Here is a 16,990-nt window from a genome sequence, read left to right on the forward strand (position 1 = left end):
ACCACCTCCACCCATGAGGTGTGGGGCCCTGGACCGCCATGCTGGGTGGGCCTGAGGGAGGGTCCCGAGAAGGGTAGTGCAACTGATCAGGAAAGCAAAAAGAAGTCCAATTAGGCCTCATCACCAAACCACTTTTCTTAGTACAGCTTCATCTGGAATAAAGTGGGCATTTTTATCTCTGTCTGACTCCTAGGCCCATTTATTGATCGGTTTGCACTCACAGTAGAGAAAACAAGAACACTCAAAGCTAAGTCATCAGCTTACCTACTGACTGCTTTGTAATTTCTTGGGACCCTGGTGCCCAGTGGGCAGAACCTGTGTGACCTTCCGGTGAAGGTGGGGGCCCAGATGATGGAGCTGCAGGCTGTCTGGGGGCCTCTACCCAAGACAGCAGAATCAGATGAATCTCAAAAGGGGCAAGTTTCGAGATCCACCCTGTCTTGGCCCCTCGGGGAAGAACTGGTTCAAAGTGGCTGCAGGATCCCAAACGGTCTGGAAGAATGCAGCCCAGAGGCACCCAGACAAACTGATCCTATCAACCTCGTGCCTGGAAAAAGCAGGTTGGAAAGAAAGAATCTTGGTCAAGCCCCCTGGGATGAGATCCGTGGGGAAACCATCACTCAAAGAGGTGTGAAAACGGAGAGGTTTGATTCCTAACTTGGACAGAATGTCCTGCCAACTCCCTCGGGGAGAGCGTGTTTCACAGGCGGTGGCAGACTGTGTCCCGGGAGTTTACCCGACACCGGGACAATGCCCTCCAGGCTGAGGGGCCTACCATTCCCCTCCTGGTCTCCTTTTCACAGATCATACTGACACCCTTCTCTGGACCTGCGCTGACACCATCATCCATAGAACAGGTGGCTGACGATTTTTAGGGGCCTTGGAAAGGTTCCCTTTCTTCCAAAACTCTTTCTCATCTGCTCCCCTGTGTACCCAGTTTCTTTAACAAAAGATCCTACAATTAAAGGAGTTTAAATTGCAACCATCGGTTACATCCAAAGGAAGGTGCACAGCACATTTCTGATATGGAAAGCCTTCTGAAATGCAGATATTGATGGAGAGAGGTGTAGAGGGGGCCCCAGCAGAGCCAGAGGCCTGAGGAGGCCGCAGGGACATGGGAAAGGCCAGCCTGAGTTCAGGAGACATACCTTTGCCTTTCTATTCCCACTGCTCGACAGGCTGGGCTAAAGTATTCTCCCAGATTACACAGATTTTAATCATAGAGGGTGTGACCTTTATTTAGTGCCCAAAGACCAAGATTTCTAAAACTTTGGTGTGTAGTGGAACTCACTGGGACTCTTGCTAAAATGAACTTCCCCAGACATCACCCCTGAGCTTCTGAAGAGAAATCTGGGGAGGGCTTGGGAATGCGCATGATTGGGGAGCACATCATTCAGGAAAGCCTGAGGCTCAGGGTCTCAGGACTCCACTCAGAGAAGCCTCGCCTCACACACTCTGAGTAGAGAGGTGAGCACGAGTCCAAGGAGATGTGGGAGAGGAGATTCAAGTCATGAGGAGCCAGACCCTGGGCCTCAATCACTCGTCCAGTCCAGGGCAGGGCCCAGGGCTTGAAACTCAAACAATGCCTCTTTCCGTTTCATCCAGGGAAAAGAAAAGAAACAGCAAAACCTAAGGAGTAAGCAATAGCATGAGTGTTGTTTACAAAAATCTCCAAACAGGCCCCTTTAAATAGCATGTCTTAGGACAAAAGAACACAGTTTTCAAGGAAGTTACTTTCTAAAAAGTAGACCATCTATAACGATCGATGTGTCTCTCCAAGCCGCTGACTCCAACTTGCAAACTGGAGAGAATTTGAGTGAGAGACACTGTCCTCCAATGATGACCTGGTATTTCATGCCCTCTCTCCCTGCACAACGTGTTGCCTTAGAAAGCATCACTGTGCCTCACTCCTTCATCTTGTTCATTATCCACCACCCCCAGCTGACGGGAAGGTGACAGCTGGGACTGCACCTGTCTTCTTCACTTCCCAGAATCCTTCTTGGCCCATTGTAACTCACGGTTACTTTGAAAGAACAAATGAATGGAATGAGCATGAGCATTGGTACTGGTGGGTCAAGACCTCCCAAAAGAACTTGGTCCTGGGATGATGACACTGTTACATTCTGGAAGGCTGGGAAGAGAGGCCAGGGAGAGACCTGTCTACCCAGCCACCTCCCTTCATCTGGAAGCCCTGCTTCCAAAGCAATGGGAATACACCAGTACGCTGGGCCATCAAGCCTAACTTCTCTGCAAAGTTCTAGCCTAGGAGTTAATGTACTCTGGGTCTGCTGTGATTAATCCTATGGCCTCTGAGTTCTTAGTTCGTTACAGGATGGATGTAGGAAGTCCCAGGATCTTAAGCAGAAGACAATTCTTAAGTTCACTGGAGTTGAAAGGAGAGGGGCAGCCATTGAAAGCCCTGGTCCCTGGCATGCAGATCTCGCTGATTTGCACCCAGGGGCTGTAGGAATCCAGATGGCAGACACTGCCCTGTCTCAGTTTCCTCAGGCAGCATCTTGCACAGATCAATAGGAGGGAAAAATCGAAGGAGATCAGAAGAGGTTGGTGATACGGAATACGCACAAGGAAAGATCCTTAAAGAAAATAAAGGAGTCAACATTTTGCTGCAACTTCAAAAATGAATATACTTAGTTCACCGTCCCTTCTTATTCAATGATGGGACAGTTTCCCAAGGAAAAAAACTTAAAAATGTAGCTGTGTCGCCACTATTTATAATTGGATCAGCGTTCTCAGGGAAGGCAACGGCAGCCCCAGGGACACACAGAGACTTTCTCTGTCTCTGACCCTCAGAAGTTCACCCTATTGCTTCACTTCCTCCTTGTGTCTCCAAGATTCGGGCCAAAGGCAGTCTCTCCTGGGGCTCAGACAAAGCCATCCATGTGAATAAGACCTCCCAGTGACCTACAGGGAGCAGCTGATGAGAAACGGAAAAGTTCCAGTTGTGTCTATTTCAAGCCACTCTTTTCTTTTGCATCCACTGTTAAGACAAATTCTAAAACACAAAGGAAAGCAAAAGAGCACACAAACAAAAAACCTGGATTAAATAGACTTCCCATTATAAGACAGTTGGAAAAAAAAGTTGCCTTGCGAGATGGAATCTGCTACAGAATACAAAGGCCATGTGTATGCCCCCAAAAAGCCATTAGGAAATGCTGAAATGTAGGGCTTGGGAACTGACCCTCTCCAGATACAATGCCAGGCCAGGTCTATATACCTGCTCACTACCACCTTCCACTCCTTGTTGCCATTAATTAAAATGGCATTTTACCAAAGAACCTGGGTCACTCATTCATTCTTTCTTAAAAAAAAAATCATCACTGAGCCCTTCTCCGTACCATGCCCCGTGTCAGGTATGAGGATACATTTCAGAAGAATCTGGCAGGTCCCTGGAGTCGAGGTCCCTGGCCAGGTCCACCATGCCAACCTTGGCTCTCACCACTGCCCCCCTCTGGCCCTCACCACCCACAAACATGCAGCCAGCTTCATCAAGTCATCTGCAAATTCCTCTTCTCTTCCTCGTCTATCCTTTGCTCGGCCTGTTTTGTCTCTTGACGTGGCATGGCCCCAGAGCTGCCCTAGCCCCCCTCACCCTGTGGCCCAGTGGAATCCCACATCCTCCAGGTGACCTCCTCATTTCCCCCGAGAATGTATCTTTGTCTCTCTTTTACTCCCAAGCCAGCGTCACCCTCTTCTATGGCCCATTCACACTCCCTTTTTATTAGCTATCTCCATAGTACCTATCAGATCTATGCTCATATCTACATGTCCCCTCCTCCAGATTGAGAGGCTGGGGCCCGGAGAGGGTGGGGATCAGACCTCCCCACCCGTCCCTCTCTTTAAGGTAGGCACAGTGATAACAGGATCATAAACCGGGGCTTAATACATGTTTGTTCAGTTTGATTTCAGTCTCTTAAACTCTTCCAAGACCATGGCAGTTGGAGTGAGGGTAGGCACACTGAAGAATTGTTTCAAGTGTAGTTTAAATTACACTCCTGTCGTCAATTTGTTCCCTTTGAGGATCTGGACCTGTTGATACTTTGAACATCATGATGTGTGCTTGCTTAATTAAGCAGTAGCACTAAATGTTTAGTAAATCTCACTCCTAATTATCTGCTCCGTGTCTCCAGAGAAAAGGGAATTATTTAATTTCTTCCCCTGAAACTTGAAATATGGGTTCCCTGTGGTAGTACTTTCAGATCCAATTATTAAATTCCCTCTAACATTTTGGGGTTAAGTAGTCAAATAAGAAATTATAGTTTCATCTTTGCCCCCAAATACTTTTAGAGTAACAGAGTTTTCTGTTTGCTTTGTTCACTCCCTACATTTAAAGCTTATTTATATAATCTTAAGTCAGATAGCCATTTGGCTTATTAAAATATGTTATTTGGGGTCAGACTGAGATACTGATTAAATTGCAGGAGATAGCCTTTGCAAATTGCTTCTATTATTAGCATTTTCACTGTTAATGAAGACGTCTCCATCTGAAAGTATGCAGATTCATTCTGGCTCAGAGTATCAGTCTGCCTGAGTCTGTGGGTGGCAGGACTGGGCTGAAAAGCCATCAAGGATAACTTTTTATGAGGTCTGGGGAATTAAAGCTGCCATCCCTTAAGACCTCACCGAGCAGCTTCATGTCCCCACTGGGTAGTATCCCAAACCTCTGCTTATACTCTTTCATTTCCATTCTGATTTCCTTGCTGGCTAACTGCAATCTTTCCAAATCACAGTGCTGGGTACAGGGCACTCAAGAACTCCACCTCCCGGCTATCCCTGGGGTCGGGCAAGACCTTACCCTGCTCTTCATCTCATCATGTCTCACCTGCTGTGAGGCCCACATCTGCATCTCACCTGCTCATGATGAATGAGCAAGAAGATATTACCAAAAGATGGCTGTCATTGGAGCAGAAGACACAAGGCTCACAGGGCCCCTGGGGATCGAGGTGGCTGCAGCTGGTCCCCACCTAGAGCACTGTGCTTCTCCGGATTTCCCACAGACTTACCTTCTGGGGATCCGGGCAAAGAGATGCTGTACTTTCTCCCTCCGGTGCTGCCCTTCTACTAAGAACATTCCGCTTTTTCCAGACGGCCAACGGGCTGGCCTGGAAGTGCCTGAATCAACACCAACCCAAACTAGCTCCTTCCGTTGCCCCAAATGTTGGCTCCATCCCTACCCCTGCCTTTTGGCATTCTCACCGCCCCCCCCCCCCATGGTTTCAGCTGCCTGACTCAGAAATCAGTTCGCATTAGCCAGATCAGACAGGAGCTTCAACTCCACAGGCCTGTGTACCTACCAGACATCAGTGCAGGGTGGCCTCCAGCCATCTTACTCTCAATCTTAAATGTCCCCTATGGACTGGCTGTGGGCACCACCCTGCTCATACTACTGAGTTGGACCTCCGGGTGCCATCCCCAAGCTCTCTCTCTTGCCCACACCCAATCGATTACTAAAGACTTCTCATCTGACCTCTCCATGTCCCTCCATTCCTCCTGCCAAATGTCATCTTCCATCATTCCAAGCCTGGGCAACTACAAAAGGCTGCCTCCTCATCCTCTAGTCTGGTCCCCCAAATCCATGCCCTGAACAGCCAACACAGGGACCTGTCAGAAGACTTTAATACTTCCTGGGGTTTTCCAAGGGCTAAAGCAGAGATCCTCAAAACTGCCTGATGATCAAATCACCTAGACTTCATGTTAAAAATTCAAATTCCACCCCAGGCGTAACAGACTGGAATCCCCTGGGCAGATGCTTGGGAATCTTGGGAATGTTAACAGTGGCCCCGGTGGTTCTTATCATTAGGCGAGAATGAGAAGAACAGCCTACAAAATCAAGTATAAATTCCTTAATATTCAGTACAAGCTCCTCCACCTTCAGCCCTGCCTGCCTCCCCCAGTAATCCACGGCTGCCTGCCCCAGCTCAGGCTCCAGCCCCAGCTCAGACTCCCACCCACAGTGATGGGACACCCACACACTGAAATGCCGCCTCCTCCCATTTCCAGCCCTGCAGAAAGGGCACTGCCTTCTCCCTCATCCTCAGGGGCTCTCCCGTGTGTTGAATGAATGCCCCGCGCACACCGTGATCATTGCACATACACTACCCTGTAACCTCCTATCTGTTTGTGTAACAGCCACCCCTATAGACAGATCTACCCATATGTGTCCCCATGTTTCCAGCAGAGCAGGTACTCAAAAAAATGCCCACTGAATGAAGGGATAAATGAGTCCACCCAGTGCTGCCGAACACTGTAGTCAACGTGTTGTTTCCCCAGGCAATGTGTTCACCGAGCCCAGCGAAGCCTCCTCCGCTGAACTGATCGCATCTCTGGAGGCTGCCACTCGTTTCCTCATCACGCTCGCCCCTCTTCTCTAGTCTGAGTCGATCTTTCTGGAAATGAGGTTCCCAAAACGGACTGCTCTAGTCCCCATCAGTCTCACCAGCACAGCACACCCAGCACAACCGCCTGCCTTCGCGGGGACACGGGGCCAACTCGTACGCGGACGGAAATCACGGCGGCTGCTGGCGCTGCCGAATCCGATTGCAGGCGCGCGTCTAATTCACTGCCACTGTCACCAGGGTCCCTTCACAGAGGCAGCCTCTCAGCCTCTCGTGGACGATCCAGCGGTGCCTGAGCTGCGCTGTCCCCACATGCATTGCTCTGCCATTTTCCAAATTGAATCTCATTCTGTTATTTCCTGCCTGTATTTCTTACCTCTCTGGATTCGTTTTTATTATGTTTTTACTCCTCGCTGACATGAAAAACATTTCCCAATTTTGTATTTTCTGTAAAGTTCCATTAGGGTGCTGTGTGCTCCTTTTTCAGTGTCATTGATTAAACAACTGAATGAAATCAAACCTAACATTGGCCCTCCCCATTTCCACTGAACCCCTCTCTAGAGGGTTCCAGCGCCATGTGTCATTTAGGACTTTCTGATCTATTTTCTCTGCAGGCAGGGCTTCTTGCTCCGTTCAATGCTCACAGAGCACGAACAATTGGAGAATCTGCATAACATTCTTTACCTTTCCTTCTGCCTCCATGTAATAAAAATAATACCGTCAGGTTCATCTGACAGGACAACTTCTCCAAAATAAGCCAATCGTGACTCCACTGTCCTCTAGAGGGTCACATATTTTCAGTTCCCATTATTTACCATTTCATTTTGTGCCACACGGCACCCACAACCCTACAGGCAGGAGCCCTCCGTCTCACAGTCTCACACAGACATGATTTGCAGATAAGCCCCGATTTATCAATTCGCGATTCTTCAAAATCTCCACTTCTCCATCACGTTTTACGGACATGCACAGCTAAAACATGAAACAGCAAAACAAAAGCTGTGCTTTGCCTCAAATTAATACAACTTATATTTTTTAGCCAAACACTTCCAGAGATGTTTCCAGGGGGGGAAAAGCCATGACAAATCCGTATGTTAGTGTAGATTTTTTTCCCCAATAACTTGCTATTTTTTTTCACCACATATACATGCTCAAGGACTCACCCCAAATTGGGAGAAATTCAAAAACAGATAGAGGAAAGTAAAGCAAATAACACTGCAGATATTGGGATGAGCTGGTTATTTGGTTTGGTCTTGGGTTTTTTGTTATTTTTTTATTATTATTTTGTATGAGATTTATAAAGCATTTTATAAGCACATGGATAAGGAGCTGGACTTTGTAAGGAGCCACCATCTTAGAGATGCACCAGGGATGAGACTGATCCTGAGGCGCCTGCCTAGAAAAGCATACGATGGGATGAAGTTGCTCTAGGCCCTGATCTCCTCACAATTTCAGTGTTTCAAAATGGAAGCTCTTTGACCAGCCACCTGTTTGTACGTTTCTTCCCTGAGGCACAGTCTTATATAGACAGTAACTTGCAGAAAACCTCAGCCCCCTCTGATAATCTATTTCTCTAGCCCACCTCCAGGTGCTGCATTGAATCAGGAAGCCAGAAGCTACAATCTTGAAACAAGCTCCAGATTGCAACTTATAACCAGTTTGCTCCTACAAAGACCAGAGCAGACCAGTCAGAGCCACAAAGGCCCTCAGCAGCCCTGACCTTTTGACTTTTTCCCTCATTATAATGCTAAAAATCATGCCCAGGGTGGAGACTTAACATGCAAATAAAATGTTCTGTCAACTGTAGCTACGCACCCAACTCCCTGTATTTCCCTACCTTTACCTGGGATATATATACATGACGTCACTCCTTTCCTGCCTCAGCCCCTTCAAACACTTGCCCGGGGCCCTTGTTTGGGGAGCAGCCTGGTATCCCTCTTACTAAGGCTGTCTCCCTCATGCTCAGGCATGAGCTTGCAGTAACCGCTATCCACCCCATCCTTGGCCTTGTGTCTATTTCTTACCTGGGAGGGTCAGAGAACCCTGAGGTCATTAACACCTTGGCTAAAAAAAAAAAAAAAAAAAGTAGGAAAGTAGGTTTTAAAACTTTAGGCTATCTCTGACAAGTTTCTAGAATGGATTTTTTATTATTATTAAGACTTTAATTTTTTTAGAGAAGTTTTAGGTTCAGAGCAAAATTGAGGGGAGGGTACAGAGATCTCCCAAACCTCCAGCTCCTATACATGGCCTCCCCCACTGTCAACAACCCCCACCAGGGGGGTACATTTGTTACAATAGATGAAACTACAATGACACATCATAACCACCCACAGTCCATCATTTACCTTAGGGTTCACTCTTGGTATGGTATGTTCTATGGGTTTGGACAAATTAATAATGACATGTATCCACCATTATAGAATCATATAGAATGTTTTCTTTGCTGTAAAAATCCTCTGTGCTGCACCTATTCATCCCTCTCTCCCTGCAACCCCTGGCAATCACTGATCTTTTTACTGTCTCCATAGTTTTGCCTTTTCCAGAATGTCCTAAGGTTGGAATCATAGTTTGTACCTTCTCAGATTGGCTTCATTCCCTGCGCAATAAGCATTTAAGTTTCCCCCATGTTTTCATGGCTTGATAGCTCATTTCTTTAGAATGGATTTTGTAAAGAGTTTTAAGAAATTTAAAAAGGAAAAGGTAAATTACTAAGAGACATTGCCAGGTCAATCCCAATTGCTTTTCTGATAGGTTTACTGGTGGGGATCATGAAAAAGTCATGGGTATCTCAAAGCTGGTTTTTCAGTAGAGAATTGACAGTCCCTAGCTGTGGCCATGTGGGCTAGATGGAAAAATATGGTTAAGATAAAAGCCCAAATGGTAAAATTAAAATTCCCAGCACTGTCAACAAATAGAGTACAGGTAGATGACTCACTACCCCTGAAGTCCTGGCCAATGCAATAAGGTCAGCAAAAACAATGACATATCAATTTGCAGACATTCTTGAGAAGCAACTGAAAAAGTATGTATTAAAAAAAAAAAGGGGGGGGCGCCTGGGTGGCTCAGATGGTTAAGCGTCTGCCTTCGGCTCACGTCGTGATCCCGGGGTCCTGGGATCGAGTCCCGCATCGGGCTCCCTGCTAGGCGGGGAGCCTGCTTCTCTCTCTGCCTCTGCCTCTCTCTCTCTCTCTCTGACTCTCATGAATAAATAAAAAAAAAGAGGTAAGTCACTATGTTGCCAAATACAAGTCAACAACCTTTCTGTACATCAGCAATAACCAATTTAAAAGATGTGTGTGTGTGTATGCATGTAGGGAGAAGGGATAAAATCTACTTACAAGTGTTACAATACCTAGAAATAAACATAATAAAAAATATTCAAGGCTCATGTTAAGATATCTTTTACTGAAAGATTAAAAAAAATAATCACCCTGCACGCATGAAGGAACATAGCAATTCCATGGACAGGAACATTTAAAATCATAAAACCATTGGGCACCTGGGTGGCTAAGTAGGTTCAGCATCTGACTCTTGATTTCAGCTCAGGTTATGATCTCAGGGTCTTAGGATCAAGCCCCACACTGGGCTCCACACTGGGAGTGGAGCCTGATTAATTTTCTCTCTCTCCCTCCCTCTCTAAAAAAAAAAAAAAAGAAAAAGAAAAAAATCATAAAGACATAAGATGTATATACCCACGCCAAAGTAATTTATAAAGTCAATTAAATCCCAATAAAATCAAACCCCAACATAATTTCTACAAAACTATGTAAGATCAGCTGAGGAAAAAACTATACGAGACCAGGCAAGACATTTATTTAAAAAATAATGAGACTTGCCTTATTCTCTAATAATTAAAATAGTGCTTTATTGGTGAGTATGGAGTTTGCATTTAAATGTAGGAATTTTGCTTATGACATTGTAGCATTTCAAAACAGGGAAATTTTATCTATTCAGTAGATAAAGTAGGGACAATAGGATAGCCATTTGGAAACAAAGAGTTATTTATTCCACACCTTATACAAAAATGGATTCCAAAGAGATAAAGGAGTAAAACGTTTTTTTAATCCTTTAAAAATATTAAAGAAAAATACAGAAAATACTTTTATAAGCTTGGGTGGGAAATACCTTCCTACATAATATATGAAACCAAGGTACCATGTGCAATTTATTGAATAAATTACATCTCAATTAAAAAAATATATGACTGAAAAAAGGAATATCATAAAGGGAAAAAACCCAGCAAATTTGACAACATAAATATTCTGAAAATGTAAAATATCTATGTGGTAAATAAATAAATAAATAAAGTGTAAAGGTAAGTAACAAAAAGGAAGAAAATTTTGTACCATATATAACAGCTAAAAAATTAATGATCAGATAAATATATATATATATACACACATACATATGTATGTATACATACATATGAAAAACACAGCAACCAATTGAAAAATAGGCAAAGGTTAGGGACAGGTGATTGACAGAAGAAATTTTTTTTTTTTTAAAGATTTATTTATTTATTTTTAGAGAGAGAAACAGAGAGAGAGAGCATGAACGGGAGGGGCACACAGAGAGGGAGAGAGAGAATGCCAAGCAGACTCCATGCTGGGCACAGAGCCCAACACGGGGCTTGATCCCACAACCCTGAGACCACTACCTGAGCCAAAACCAAGAGTCAGACACTCAACTGAGTTTGCTACCCAAGCGCCCTGACAGAAGAAATTTTTTTAAACAGTCAATAAACATATGACAAGATGTTCAACCTCACTAATAATTGAATACAATAATTGAAATTAAATTGTATTGAAAATAATAATCGAAATTAAAACAACAATGAAATATTCTTTTTCCCATCATTGGGATAAATAATGAAAAAGATTAATAATATCCATTGGTAATGAGGCTTCAGGGAAATAGACCCTCTCATGCAATGATGGTCAGAGTATAAATTTGTAAAATCTTTTTGGAGACCCTACGGGCATTGTCTATTAAAAATTTAAATATGCAGGGGCGCCTGGGTGGCTCAGTTGGTTGGGCGACTGCCTTCAGCTCAGGTCATGATCCTGGAGTCCCGGGATCGAGTCCCGCATCGGGCTCCCTGCTCGGCAGGGAGTCTGCTTCTCCCTCTGACCCTCCTCCCTCTCATTCTCTCTGTCTCAAATAAATAAATAAAATCTTTAAAAAAAAAAAAAAAAATTTAAATATGCATAGCCTTAGGCCCAGCAATTCTCTTTCCAGGAATCCAACAGATGCACTTGAAAATGTGTAGAATGATGTTCACTGAAGCACTTGTTGTGTTAATGAAAAATTGGAAGTTTCGTGAGACTTCATCACTAGGGGAATGATGGCATGCAGTTTGGTGTTGTCTGGCTATGTAATATCAATTACGAAAAAGTGTAAATAACATCATCAGCAATACTTGTAAAGCATGAAGTGTAGTGTTATTGGAATATATGTGTGTGGGTGTGCATTAAATGCCCACACAAGAGGGACTTGGTGGATGCAGACCACACCATTGATGAAGATGACCTCTGGGGACGGCGTACACCTGAGGATGTTAGGATGTACGACAGATCTCTGTGGGCTAGCATACACAAGTAAGTCCTGAGGAAAGAGGAAGGATGGACAAGGGCCTTGCGTGAGATGTACAATTAGAATAGGCCAAGGGAAAGAGAGGTGACTTCTCCCAGAGAAGGTGACATCATCCACCAAGTCTTGCCTGCCTCCAAGTATTGGTAGCAAGAAATGCTGCTATCGAAGAGCATTTCATTCATTCATCAAGTACTTATTGAGGGTCAACTGTATACCAGGCATTCCTAGCCCCCTCCTCTTCCTCCTCCTCCTCATTATCTCTAAAAAGTCTATATTACATAGAACCAATCCATAGGAAAAAGGCATTTTCAATGCTGGTGGGACTATAAATTCATTAACTATTCTAGAGGTCAATTCACCTCCTTAAATTGTTATCAGCCTAAATTATATCAATCATTAAATTGAATATACCTTTGGACCCAGCAATCTTATTTCCAGGACTTTATTCTAAAGGCAGGGACATTTATGGAGATTTATTGACAAGAATTTCGAACGACTTCACTGTCCAGTAACAGTAATGGGAAAGATAAATTGTGATACGTCCCCGTCGTGGAATACTATCCCGCCATTAAAATTACGCGATGGAAGCATATTTAACAACATGGGAAAATGTGCACACTCTAGTATGAGAAAAGCCAGTCAGAAAATAGTACTTAGGGTATGAGAGGAATTAGGTTTTTAATTTTTATTTGCATACAAGTGATTGGAAGGATCTACACTGAAATGTTAAGTTATGCCTGGGTGGAGATACTGCAAGCCATTTTTATTTTCTTCTTTAAGCCCTTTCAATATGTCTTCACATATCTCTACTTGAACTATATTATTTCTGCAATAGAAAACAGCCAACATTTGGGGACCAGGCTACACTGCTGTGACACCTGCCAGGAACCACCCCCTCAAGACACAGCAAGAGTCAACCTCCTTTTGCAACAGTGAGACGAGAAGACACCACGTGCCAACCATTCTTCCTGGGAGTTTACAGTGGAAGACAAGCAATTTTATCTCACATTAAGAACAATGCAAGGAGAGTGGGGAGCCTGGGTGGCTCAGTCGTTAAGCGTCTGCCTTAGGCTCAGGTCATGATCCCAGGGTCCTGGGATCGAGCCCCGCATCGGGCTCCCTGCTCTGTTCAGCGGGAAGCCTGCTTCTCCCTCTCCTACTCCTCCTGCTTGTGTCCCCTCTCTCGCTGTATCTCTCTCTGTCAAATAAAGAAATAAAATCTTTAAAAAAAAAAAAAAAAAGAACAATGCAAGGAGAGTGTGACAGTCCGTGGTCAAGGGCAGGGGAGAGCGGTAGTGTTAAAAACATTCCCGAGAAAATTTCCCCTCTCCTGTGAATGGCTTCAGAAGCCTGCAGGAAGGAGAGCAAAGTTGAGTTCCCTAGGCCAGAGGGGCTCTGGAGCCCAGAGGAGGAAAGGCACTCACTGCAAAAAACACTTCTGAGAATTGCTATTCAGTGTTATCACCCAAAAGTATTTGCCCACAGAACTTTTCATTGTGTTTGGTTTTGTTCTGGTTTTCCATAAAACAATTATTAATATGAGATGAAGATTTAGGAAAACATGGCCCCTGGAAATGAGCAAGGAAAAGGGCCTGGGGAAATGGTGCCCCGGGAGGCTGGAGCCACGGGCCTGATCCGCGCCTTGCCCAGGAAGGACTAGTGAGCCAAGCTTCCACACGCTCCCCCCCAGCCTGGGGTGGACATGTTCCAACCTAAACAAGACAGTCTGCTTTCAGGTCATTTATGTAGAGTCACCTTTTCTTAACCCTCCTGGTGGAGTCCCCTTGAAGCCTACATGGAATGTTCTAGAAGGTATGGTCATCACTTCCTAAGGTTTCCAGTTGTCCCGTCGAAAAACCACAGCCCTGCCCAGAGGCTGAGACAGTGTGAGGAGCGGGAGGCTCTGAGGTTGAGCAGATGCAGCCAGGGAGGCCCAGCTCTGCTTTGAGATTAGAACAAATTCCAGGGCCTGAGGGGGATGAGCATGAGGCAGACAGACTGAGAGACAAGGGGAAGAGGAGGAAGAAAAGAGTAAGTGAAGGGAAGGGGAGGGAGGAGGGGAAGAATAGAAATGAGAGGACCAGGAGATGGAAAGAAAAGGAGAGAAAGAAGAGAAAGGAGGTTCGGAGAAGAGAGCGGGAACAGGAGGAAGGGAGGGGGGGAGGGGGAGAAGGGGGACAAGGGTCTGTATTTCCAGTGAAACCTTATGAACCACCTCAGATTCGGGGAGCAAGTACCTAAATAAATGTTCTAGAAGGAACCCACCTTCAATGAAAGTAGATTCACATTAAATAATGAACTAGATGACTGCACTTGAAAGCAGGGAACGTTTTCATCTATTTTAATTTGCACAGAGTCCTCACTACCAAGAGGTGTAATGTACAGTTCCAGAATATACGGTGACATAAACATAAAAAGGACATGTATAAGATCTTATGTTTCAGAGCTAAGTGATATTCAGAGTGGATTCCCTCCTCAGCCCATGGTCATCTGATGCATTTTTCTGCTTTCTGTGCCAAAAGATGTATTTATACTAATAGTCATTTGTTTTCTTGAATGAATTTGCTTAGGGAGAAAAAGTGCACATTTCAGATAATACATCATTTCGTGCTTTAGAAGATTATAATGAGCAAACTCCAAAGGCAAATAAAGTTGTACTAACCACTATCTACATAAATTATCTACTTTAACATGTCCCTTATTCATGCAGGATATTAAAAATACCCTTTCTCCTTCTATCAAAAAAAAAAAAAAAAACCAACCCCCTCTTCACAACTGAGTTTTATCCCTTCAAAAAAAGCTTATCAAAACAACATCACTGGGCGCCTGAGTGGCTCAGTCGTTAAGCGTCTGCCTTCGGCTCAGGTCATGATCCCAGGGTCCTGGGATCGAGTCCCACATCGGGCTCCCTGCTCCGCGGGAGGCCTGCTTCTCCCTCTCCCACTCCCCCTGCTTGTGTTCCCTCTCTCGCTATTTCTCTCTCTGTCAAATAAATAAATAAAATCTTTAAAAAAAAAAACAAAACAACATCACTAATGCCTTTAATATTATATTACATGCATGTAATAATATTAGATTCTTTCTCACACTTGGGACCATCAGCTTTACTTTGTGAACCTCTTTATCTTGTACCAGACCAAATTCAAGTTCAAAACAATAAAAAATGTAATATTTAGCACACAATAGCAAGTCTTATTAAAATTGTAGAACATTTGTGATAAAAAATGATAACCTTCGAATATGGTGCTTGGTAGCTAAGATGTTCCAGAACACGGCCCATGCCTCCAATCTTTCTCCAGGAAGGGAGGGCTACCTCTGGTCCTCTGCCCACTTTCAGATGAATTTCTCAGGGAGATGTTGCCTGGGACTTGGATCAGTTCCTCTAGGCAATAGATCAGAGCCACCAGCCTGCCCTGCTCGGAGGCCTAGAAATTGACATCAGGACCTCCCGATGCATGCCTCCTCCGGGGGATGCCCAGCACCCTCCAGCCAAAGCAACCAAGGCTGCACAGACCTGAGCTGGGGGCAAAGCACACACACAGCCAGTCCAATCTTTTAGACATGAAGGTTTTGCCCAGGGCTACGTTGGGCAGAATGGGGCCAGGCACTTGCTCCTTCCTCTCCTTACTTCCATGTTAGCCCCAGTGTCCAAGGAAAGATCTATCCTCATCCCCACAGCCTAGTTCACATGGCCCACAGAGGCCATGAAAATGCATTCTAGCCCAGCAGAGCCATCTGGGGGCCCCTATCTCGCCGATTAGAGGAAGGACCACTGATCTGTCCCCCCGTCTCTCCCCAAAGAGCGGATATGCCCTTACCTCTCATTTCCGTCGCTGAGGAGCCGTTGGACCAGGCAGTCCACTTATTCCTGTGCTTGCTAATTTCCTGGACTTTGCAGACGTAATGCCCTTGATCTGCTGGCCGGAGGGTCAAAACCGAGAGTGTGTAGAGTGCCCCGCGCCTCTCCTCAAGGAGGCACAGCCTCTGCCGGAAGGCGCTGCGGCTGTAATTCCCATAGTATTGCACCACCCGGAGCTTGGTCATCTTAACCATCAAGGCTTCCGGGGAGTTGGGGCGTGCGAAGAACCAGCGCACGGCCAGCAAGCTGTCCTTCCGTCTCTTCTGGGAGACATGGCAGAGAAGAGTGGCATTTTCCCCCTCCAGGTAGTCAACCACAGGCCCCGGGGACACGGTGACATTGAGGGCCCCACACACCTCTGCAGAGAAAAAAGGAAGAAAATGAGCATGGCCACTGCCTTTCCCCAGAAGGACACACAGTGCATCTTTTCTCCGGGAGCCAACTGCATGGCCAGAGGGGCAGGCCACCCTGATCCCCTCCACACTCACTCTGTGCCTTTGTGGTGGACAGGAGGACTCCTTCTGGAGCATGGCGGGGACAGGGGGCTTCTGTGGGCTCCCATGTCCTCATCCATGGGACAATCCCATCCACATGAGATGCCACTGACCACTGGCCCAGACATAGTTGAAAATTTTCTTTAATTAGTTGCTGACATTTAACACTCAGGACATTTCACATAAAGATTTGGGTTTTTGGAATCCCTCAAAAATTTCCAGCCCATATCCCATCCACCTGCCTCCCAGGGTCACTTTAGATCAGTTTCATCACCTGCCTGAGGTGGCAGTGCTGTGGGTCCAGGAGCCGCCCTTCCAAGCCCCTTGCCCTGTCTCCGTGATTCCCACTGTAACCAAGGCAGAACATCAGTGCTAGTCAGGCAGGCATTGAACTAGTACCGAGGAGCTGGGGCAGCAGAGGTTTCTCGGTGTCTTGCTCTAAGTCTTTTGTGCACTTAGGTCCACGGTCTCAGAGCTGCAGTGCAGGAATAAAGAATGAACAAACCCAGGAACGGGGAGCAGTGGGAGAACGCCCCAACAACTCAAAAGATGCTCCAAAATCCCAGACCTGGTCTACTACATCCCGTCCTTTGTTTTCTTCATTAGGTCCACCCCCAAGGGCTGCCCCTCCCGAACTGCCCTTCTGCCCCCCAAGCTGACCTTGGAGGGAGCCACCCCAACACCCGCTCAGA

General features: G+C 45.6%; 1 protein-coding gene across 3 annotated transcripts in view; it reads right to left on the bottom strand.

Moving 5' to 3' along the window:
* Window positions 1–16,990, bottom strand: part of VSTM4 (V-set and transmembrane domain containing 4) — a 102,811-nt gene that overhangs the window by 78,261 nt on the left and 7,560 nt on the right. For all 3 annotated transcript variants that reach the window (XM_045878282.3, XM_045878284.3, XM_064594941.1), the window contains exon 2: window positions 15,764–16,162. In XM_045878282.3, coding sequence (XP_045734238.1) covers window positions 15,764–16,162 — 399 coding nt within the window. The remainder of the gene's footprint in view (window positions 1–15,763; window positions 16,163–16,990) is intronic.

Source organism: Mirounga angustirostris, unplaced genomic scaffold (assembly GCF_029215605.1).
Source record: "Mirounga angustirostris isolate CCGP_5_RB_7025 unplaced genomic scaffold, mMirAng1.0.hap1 SCAF_6, whole genome shotgun sequence".
Lineage (NCBI taxonomy): Eukaryota > Metazoa > Chordata > Mammalia > Carnivora > Phocidae > Mirounga > Mirounga angustirostris.